At 46.1% G+C, this 9,956-nt stretch overlaps 1 protein-coding gene across 1 annotated transcript; it reads right to left on the minus strand.

The window, feature by feature from the left end:
• Positions 1-4,516: 4,516 nt before the first annotated feature.
• Positions 4,517-6,649, minus strand: IER5 (immediate early response 5). The gene has a single exon (XM_011361207.2). It carries the CDS (start codon positions 6,434-6,436, stop codon positions 5,474-5,476), a length of 963 nt encoding a protein of 320 aa, XP_011359509.1. The 5' UTR covers positions 6,437-6,649; the 3' UTR covers positions 4,517-5,473.
• Positions 6,650-9,956: the final 3,307 nt, after the last annotated feature.

Here is a 9,956-nt window from a genome sequence, read left to right on the forward strand (position 1 = left end):
GATCCAGAGACGGCAAGGCAAAACAATTACAGCACTGAAGGAAGAAGCATCTATGCCACAAAGGGCAAGAGGGTGCTGTGACTGGCTAGAAAGAAACAGCCAAGGAGATGTGGATCCAGTTGGAGAAAAACCTGGGTGGTTGAATCCTGGATTCAGGAACGGGATCAAGTGTGGGAGCAGCCAAAGGAAATCCTGTAGGGTTCCCAAGGTCTGAGATAAACCCCGGGATATAGTCCAGCGAAGATGCTTTGGAATATATTCCTCTGGGAGAGAGCAATTGCTAGAGAGAGAGATTTCATTTTTAAAGACAACTTCTGTGCTTTGAGCAGAGGGCACAGAACGCTTTTCTTTTACCACAGAGAAAGCGAGTTTCCAGCAGCTTCCCTACTCTAAGACTTGAGAGGTGGAAGAAAAAACGGGTGAGGACACATGGCTCTTGGCGCATCCCTGAGTTCTAGACAAACTGAAAGGAGCCTTGTTTTGGCATCTAGTGGGATGATTAGGTGGGGGCAGCCTGGCAGAGACCTAGTTAGTTCATAGGGAAAATCAGAGGGCTGGGACCAGGGCTGACTTGGTGCTAAATGAGTAGAAAAGGGGAACTTGAGTCTTGCCTTCATCCTATAAAGTTAGGGATGGAGTTTATCACACAGACATGGGGGCTTCTTGTGACCAGGTCCCAGAAAACTTTGTTTAAAGTAAATAGATTTACCAACAAATATCACAGGACTACTCTATGTCAGTCTCCTAAGAGAACCATGGCTAGAGATGCTCAGTGGCAGTGGTAGGTAGCGACCAGCTCTTCTGGCAGCTTTTAAAAGCTGATGGCCAATACTCTTTCTCAACTGCCCATAAGTGGGCAGCATCCAATGGCGGAAGCTGAAGCAGCTCAGGAGAGCAGGGGAGAGAGAGAGGCCCTTTCAGGAATGTAGTCCCTGGAGGCTTCTCCCGCCCTGCTTGTAGGATTCCAAAGGTCTGAGATAAACTCGAGAATATAGTCCAGCAAACATCCTCTGGGAGAGAGCAATTGCTTGAGAGGATTTTATTTTTAAAACCCTCATTCCCATCAGGGGAGGGGGATGGTGGCAGGCATTGGGGAAAAACTGTGTTTGGATCAAGAAGTAAGCATTCTATTAGATGTGTTATCTTTTTACACTTTCTGCTCTCACGTATTCCCTCTCTATTGTACCCTCAAGAACTGTCTGAAAAACTCCTAGGGCATGAGTTAAGATCACAATGACTCCGAACATCAACTCTGCTTCTGCTACACTTTTCCTCCCAAGGCTTTCCACTGGGTAGCATTTTAAATCTGAACAATGGTTCAAAGGATGAGAGACAAACTGCTCATTACTGGAAAGAGTGCCAGGAATCCTGGGAAGCAGACCTCGCTCCCCACGGAGTCCTGCACCTAATAGTAATGGCTTCTTTCATTGTCACGGGAGGGTCGGATCAGTGTTTCTTTTCATTCTCGGTTTCTTTCAGTAACTGCTGGGATAAAAGCAAGTCTAGGAGAATAAAAATTTCACAAACAGGACAAGAATAAAATATTTAGGGCAAGAGATCAGAAGTTCTTTGGTTATTCAGTGAACTGAACTAACTCTACTTAAAAAAAAAAAAAGTATAAGGAAATAAATGTCTATCGCACTCCATGTGACAGTGGGTATTAGCCTCTCGACCCCATCTCACAGGCTCTAAGCTGTGTCGCCATGCCTAGTAAACTGCAGTAAGAGACTCAGAGTAATCCAGTGATGAAACGGAGCAGTTCTATCATTACTAAGTCACTTCCCAATGTTTACCACATCTTTATTGGAGAAGCATTCTACCCAAAGCTGTTTAAGGGCCCATTCCCTTCCACTTCTCCTCCCAAAATCCATTTGGTGATGAATGGTAGGCATGGAGGGGTCATTATCACTCCATTAGGGCCTTGGAGCAAAACCAGTCACTTCAGAGGGGCAGTTCAACCTTCTCATCATTAGGTCCTTCCCCAAGTACAATCTATGGTTTCTGAGCGAGAAGACGGGTTTAAAGCAGCATGATTGAGAAGTACTGTATGAAAACTTTTCACCTTTATTCATTAGTAAAGTGGTCATCTTGGAAAGTACTTGTCAAAAAGCACTTTAAACATCTGGTTTTTATATGGCAGTCAAAAAAATATATTTTTTCCAGACCAGGATTAAGATTAATTTGATCAACAGAACGGATCCCTCCCAGAGTGGTCAAGAAATAGTTGTGTCCTAAAACTATGGCTCCGCGTCTAGTCACGCTGAATCTGATTCAGTTGCTTGTGATAACCCCATCCTGGCCCCGGGAAGGCTCTTTCCCGGGACCTATCAATTAACACGGCTTAAGAAACATTCTATGCCCAAGCAATTCAGGCTAAAAATAACTCTGTGGGCTATTTTTCTTTACTCACCCACAGAAAGCATTTGTATGTCAACAAGATCATTGCTCCTTGAGTGTTTTCACTCCTGCTTACTCCTCCCTGAAAATAGAGTTGTTTGATACATTCAGGAAAGTTGCAGGGTTGGTGTGGGATGTGAGACATACTGAGCAGCAAAACTAGGCTGATGCAACTAAGCTTTGTGACTGCCAAGTGTCCAAAGAAAAACAGAAAAAGAATCCAGTATTCAAAGATAGGATAATTTAAAAATAGATTCTTTTCCTCTCCTTTCTTACAAATATACACAATTCTTTAGACAGAATTCACTTCTACCTTAACAATATTAACTGAGTACTTACTATGTATGAGGTAGTCTTCTAAGAGCTTTACAGGCATTAATTCATTAATCTGCACAACCCTATGAGGTAGGTACGATTATCTCAATTTCACATTTGAAAAAACTGAAGCCCAGAGAGATCAGTAACTTGTCCAGAGTCCCTTGGCTAATAAGTGTCAGAGCCAAGATACAAACCCAGTAAGCCTGGCTCCTGAGCCCATGCTCTAACCATTACATTATATACTGCTTCTGCAACAAAAAAGATAACCTTTTCTGCTTTCCTGCAAAGCTGTATTTCCCAAATTTACATTCTCTAAATTAAGCAGACACATAGTCCCATGGTTCATCTTAACATGAAAACTAGGATCAACAGGAACTTTCGTTTCATCCAAAATGTATCGACTCTCTTAAACACACCAAATGGTAAATGTTTCCCCTTTTCAAATATAAAAATGCAGTGAGATAGCTATTCAAGCATCATAATTACTTTCTAGCAACAGGAAATGTTTGCAAAATTAAGGCCCTGGACACCTTCAGTTTAAGCAGTCAGCATTCTGATGGATCTCTTGTGGCTGTAACAAAACGTAAGTAGCTAATCTCTGAAAGAAAAACAAGTCAGTTTTAACAAGACCTTAATTAGAAAATGTTTAATTCTATGAATGTATTATTAGGGTGATTGAGTGTAAAGTAGAAAGTTCCTTTTCCTTAATGAATCTCTAATAGATTTGCAAAACTATCAAAGCACTGGCCTACTCAGCTGTAACTGAAGTTCACTCACCAGACTTTAGGGAGGCCAAAGCACCACCCGTGTGTCCCCTCTGTTCGAAGGCCCTAACTTTACTTAAAATTTTGTCTAATCTTTCCTCCATTTCTCCCATCTCTTAAACACTTTACTTATTCATAAGCTTTACAGGCCAATATCATATTTTAAAGTACTAACAAACATATTTTAAGACACCATTCTCTGATTAGCTTCTGAAATAGATTATTGAATAACTCAAATATTGGATATTTTGCCTTAGACAAAAAGCTCTCTTAAATGTGGTAATTGTAGTGAAGTAAAGGGATAACCCGGCTGTCATCACCTAAGTGTTTACCATGACCAAAACACTGATGTCATCATTTGCATGACAAAAGCGAATCAGGAAGTTTTGCTACATAAGTTAAATTTGCCTAGCCCTCCTGGGCCTCCTTCCTTATCTGGTTAGACACAAGCAATTTCCTTTCACTGATGCATTTACTTTCTACAGATATAACAACAAAAAGCACTGAAAATTCTATCCTGACAGCCACTGGACTGCAGAGGTGGACCTGACCCGCCAGGCAAGTCAGTCTCATCAGCTTCCCTCACGTCAGTCTTTTCCCAATAACAAAGCTTAAAGATAACCCACATTATATAGTTTAACAGGGGACAGAAAGTTTTAGTGAAAAATATTTTCGTGGATGGGAAGTGCTTCAAAAGTTGGCCTTTAAGTTATTTAATATTAAGACACCATCAGACTGAGCTGTTAAGAAAAAATCTAATTGCCCTAAAATGACTTTTAAAAAGGTGTTTGTATTGGCAAGTTTCAAGAAACTGGCAGGCCACTGATATTAGTATCTAATAGCAGTCCTCTGATCTGGGAGAGAAGCCTTACACGTGTCTCTCTTGATACTTAGTGAAGTCAGTAAACAATGTCCCCAGCCTGTACTTGACTGATATTAAGAGCCACACCTTCAATTTTCCAGCCTAGACCATAGTTCCCCCTCCTCCCACATCCCTCCCAACCCAGACAGGTGATGACAGACAAGGAGGCAGTGAGGTTGCTTCAAAATATTTAATACGTGTTAGACACGTAAAGTTACATTTTTATACAAAAATCAATACAACGGAGAAAATACTGTACAAAAACCTTGTCAGCTCCCCCAACCTTTATACAACAAAGACTGGAGTCACCGAATCTACAGAACCATAAGGTCTTTCCACTTAGGGGTTCTGCCTGTAAACTGTTTCATTAAACACTTAAAAGCACTGTGTAGTAGTTCTGTAGAGCTTTTAAAAATATCTTTTCTCTATAAACTCCGTACTTCCAAGCTTGAACTCTTCGGTGAAGTTCATCAAGCTTTTTTCCCTGTGGAGAAGACAAGGGCCGCTAAGACTCCCCTTTCCGAGAGTTAATCACAGGGTATAAACGTTTCTTCAGTGAGAGAAAAGTGGGGAGGGAGAGAAATAATACAAGTCTCTACCCCAGACTAAATCCCTCTAGTCTTAGGAAATCCTGCGAGGAAACGCCACTCCTGGCCCTGGTACGGATCTAGCTTTCATGTGAGAGGTGTGTGTAAAGTCCCTTCCTGCCCCAAGAACGAATGGGGAACTCCCCGGCCCTTTTAAGCCACTTCCTTCTCAGTGCCGCTGGCAGAGGAAAGTCCCTGTCTGCCCCCAACCTCCTAAAGGCCTGGGGAAGGGGTGATGCATTCCAGAAGGACAAAATAGTCTTAAATCACAAAACAAACTTACGACATAGACATACACAGACACACAAGTTAACAATCGTCCTCTTCCGATAAGTCTCACTCCCAAGTCTCGAGAGGCCTCGAGAAAGGCCGGCACAGCAGCGCGGCCAAGGCCAAGGGCAGTCCGTACTGCCCGGCAGCACCCACAGTCTCCCCAAGGCGCTCAGCGCGTAAGGTCTCCGGGACGTCCTCGCAGCCGGGAAAGGCCCAGCCCTCACGCCGGTACGCCAGCTGCTCAACCTCCTGCCCACACGGGGACCGAGGGCTCAGAAGGCCACGATGGCTGTGCTCCAAGGGTTCATGTCTCTCAGCACCCGCTTATCGCAGCAGATCTGCCCGGGCTCGGCGGCTTCCGGACCACTCTCCTCTTCCTCGGCTTCCTCCCGGCCGCCTCCGGGGCTTTTCCGTAAGAGTCCCGAGAAGCTGGAACCGAAGATACTAATGAGGTTCGCCACGTTCCCGGTCTCCATCTCCTCCTCCTCCTCCTCCTCCGCCGCCGCCGCCGCCGCCACGCCGCCGGGCAGCTCCTCCAAGTGCCGGCGGGGCTTCTTCAGCGGGGTCGTGTCCGGCGCCGCGCAGCCTGCGGGGCCGCCACTCACCCCGGCTGCGCCTCGCTTCCTGGGGCACACGGAAAGCGGCGCGGGGCGCTCGTCCTTGGCGCAGCAGCCGCCACTGCGGGGGGAGGCGCCCAGCGCCCCCGGCTTGTCCTCCCCTCCTGGGAGGCAGCCGCAGTGGTGGCGCGCTGCCCGGGGGACCTCGAGGAAGGCGTCCGAGCTTCCGGCCGCCTCCTCTCGCAGCCCCTCCACGCGGCGCCAGGCAGCTCCCGCCGCCGCCTCTCCGCCCTGAACAGTGTCCCCGGAGCTGGTCGCCGGAGCCATGGGCACCGTGTCCCCCGCCCGCTGAGCGTCTGGGACGGCGGGGCGTTCAAGCTGCGGCTCGGTCTCGGGCCAAGCGGCTGGGGCGGCTGGCGGGGGCGGCTCTCCCCAGCCCACTGGGGGCCCGGCCACGGGCTCCCCGGGCAGCTGTGGCAGTGCCGCCGGGGTTCCCGAGGGACTGGCCAGATAGAGGCCAGGGCATGGGTCACTCAGGTAGACCTGGCGGGCGCTGCGCAGCACCAGAGAGACCAGCAGGTTCTTGTGCAGCTTGATGCCGCCGCGCTGGACCCGTGAGTTGTAGATCTTGCCCAGCGAGATGCTGACGATGCGGTGCGCCTCCAGCTTGAACTCCATCCTGCCCGCCGCCCCTTCGCAGGCTGGCGCAGAAGTGAGGTCTGAGCCCCGGCTGGCGTCCAGAGCCGGGAGAGGAATCGGAGACGTCAACAAGTCCGACCCAAGACTCCGAAGAGAAACGATTCTCGTGGCGCGCTCACTGACCCCCGACTCTTCCTCTACTAACAACTATCACGTCTCATGTCCGGTCGCTAACTGAGGGAGACCCTGCCGCCCGGCGCATTATATAGGTTTCTCACCCGCCAATCGCGAAGGGCCGCCAACCGTTCTGGGGCGGGATGACGCGCCCTCGTGCTCTGCGCGCAGCCAATCGGAGCCCGAGGAGGGGCGCCAGGGACATTCGAACGTTACTCCCGCGGAGCAGGCTCTTAAAGGGGTCGAGCGTGTGGCGCTGTATAAGTGGGTAGGGGTCCTATGTTCTTAGGCCGGGTGATGAAGAGGAGGCATAGCCTCTGTGTTGTTGGTAGGTTAAGATTCCGGTTTGTGCGCTGGTTTGCCAGATACAAAGCGAACTAAACCATTCGTACTTTTATCCGAATATGGTGGTGGACTTTGCTCTGCAATAAAGCCCTGAACCTTTCCTGATCACCGGCCCTCAACCCCCACTTCCATTCCCAAGGCTACATACACCTATAAGCTCCTGGCCAACCCTGGCTGGAATGGAGATGACGGAAAAATGCAGCAAGGGATAACAAATAGTATTACTACAAGATATTTAGCAGATATTAATTTGGTATGAGTCCCTTGCCCCCTAGAGTCACATATACTCTTAGCCCAAGAAAGAAATTCTAATGCCCAAGAAAGAAAAAGGTGGTTCTAAAAGTTCCTAAGTTTTGATTGCTCATCAAGAAATTGTGTCTAGATACAAAATGATCAGGTCTACACTAAAGCCAGCATCTATCACTTTGTTCTCTAGATTTTAGAACAAACGGTTGTCACATGGGTTACAATGAAAGATGGTACAGGTTATCCACAGTGATTTTTCTTCAATACAAGGACTGACCAGCCACCCTTGGAAAACCTAGCAAGTTCTAAAAATACAAATAGAGAAGTCCTGTGTTCTCATCATGATGTCATAATTTTATTTTGTGTCAAGGTAAAAATATAGAGGAAGAGTGTTCCAGAATTTTGTCGTCAGTTAACAACTTAGCCCATCTACTGATTCTTGGTACATGGCATTAGGGCAGAATCACCACAGGGTTGGCTAGGGTCCTGGACTGGGTTCTTGGAGAGTCAGTTGGAATTAGTCCCAGCTAAGCTCCACCACAGACCTGCCTGATAACTCCGGGTAAAAAAACCTCAGAACACTTTAGTTTCTCTAGCTCTAAAAGAGAGAAATCACATACACATCTTCTCTCTTATGCAGAAGGTAAATGACTACTCAGCCAGTTCAATCTAAATCGTAAAGCTAAGCACAGCTTTCTCGGAGTCTGTGTTCAACTGTTGGCCTGACCAGGGTTTAAACAAGTGGTATACAGATACGACATGAAATGAAACCAGTTTTACCATCGGCTAATTGATATAAACAAGAGTTAAGTTCCTATGGCATCTCATCAACTTTATAATGAAACGACATTGAACAAAGTGACACTGTTTGAGGACTTGCTGTATTTAGTTAGGAGAAATACTAGTGAAAGATGGGCTTGATTATGGCCAATTCTCAGGAGCCTCCCAAGGATGTGATGGCTCAGGAACATTACCTATACCCACAACTTATTGATGGTAACTGACACACCAGCCCTTGAGACCCAGATTTCCTCCACTCTAGGAATTTTCAGCTTGCATAAAGGAAGAGACAGAATAATAACAAATAATTAATAACAACACAAATATAAGCAAGCCTTATATTTTGAGTAACAACGTGAGAAATTTTTTCTATTTTCTCTTTCTTCGAGAGCTGTTAGTCACTATAAAACACTGATCAAGAGCACAGGCTCTGAAGACAAGCTCCCTGAGTTGGAATCCCACTACTTTTTACTAGCTGTGTGGGCTTTAGAAAGTTATTTCACTTCTCTGTGCCTTGGTCTTTTTTATCTTAAAATGGAGATAATAATAGTGCCTACCTCTTAAGTGTTTTTGTGAGGATAAAACAAGATAACACACACAAAGCTCTCCGAACAGCGTGGCATATAATGAGCTGCCAATGTATGTTTTCAGAGTATGTCACCCCCAGCTCAAGTTTGGGGTGAGAGAAGAGGCATGGGGTGGGGAGAAGATCATAGAGGGAAAAAAGAAGTTGTATTTGAGGAAGGTATTGAAAAACTCTAGAGGATCCACAAGTTCCAAGCAGCAGGAACAACAGAGTCTCGTGTAGGAAACATCTCATTTGGCAGATGTGCCGGGCATCTACAGTAAGTGGAAAATGCTGGAAAAAGAATCTGCGGCTACATGACAGTGGGTCAGTACACTTAAAGAGGACCACCTAATTATAAAGCTCTTAAGAGAATTTTGGCAAAAGGCCATGGAAGTCTGAACTAGGTGGAGGTAGCAAGAAGGAAAAAGAAAAGAGAGAAAAGGAACTTTAGTGATGATCTGGGATGCGCACCACCCCCATCCACCCAGCCTTCAGTGAAGCCTTTCTTACCCACCTGAGCTGGGCATCTCGCCATGCTGCACGGTAAGAAGCATACTCTTTCATCACTGACCTCAACACTTCCCCCTGCCACACCCAGGGCCCCTCCTAAACTATGCTCTCAACCAAGGTGGGAGTCTATCTCATATTTGTAGCCAGGAGATAGTGAAAATAATTAACAAATGGGCGACACAAGCACTAACCATCAGAAGAGCCTGGATATCCTTAGAGTGCCGGGGGTTATGGAGGCTCCTGCAGGAGGGGCTGGATGGCTGGGAAAGGGGGCACTTGAGGGGCCTGCCAACCAGTATGAAAGCCTTTCAATATTCTCACAACTGGGGTGGCTGTACCAGTGCTTCCTGAGTGATTATACATTTGGATTAATGAATCCTTAATAGTGATATTGTCTGCCAGGCACTGTGCTAGTTACTTCACAGGCATTATTTATCATCCTTCTGAAATTTTAAAAGTACATGTTGTTATCTCCATTTACAGATGAGAAAGCTAGGATTTTGAAAGGTTAAGTAATTTTCCCAAAGTCAGAAAGGGTGGGATTCACTTTCGAACCTATTTAAAGCTTGAGAGTAGGGCTCTGAGGCTGCATTACCTTGTTCCACCTCTTACTTGCTGTGTGACTTTTGGAAAGTTATTTCATATCTAGGTGAAATGTGAAAATCATGTCCTAGTTTTGAGACATGGGCAAATTATTTAACCTTTCTATGCCTAGTCACCTATTGTGTAAAATGGGAATAAAAATATCTATGGTGCTTAGAACAGTCTCTCGTACCATACAAGCACTTACTGCATCTAGTTATTGTTTTATTAGTGCCTAGCTCAGTAGTAAGCACATAGTAGGTACACTGTTGGTACCTGTTGAATTTTGAATGCTTCTTCTACTATACCACACAATAGGGGCTTAATAAATGTCTGCTGACTTGAAACTGAGCA

This window comes from Pteropus vampyrus, unplaced genomic scaffold (assembly GCF_000151845.1).
Source record: "Pteropus vampyrus isolate Shadow unplaced genomic scaffold, Pvam_2.0 Scaffold65, whole genome shotgun sequence".
Lineage (NCBI taxonomy): Eukaryota > Metazoa > Chordata > Mammalia > Chiroptera > Pteropodidae > Pteropus > Pteropus vampyrus.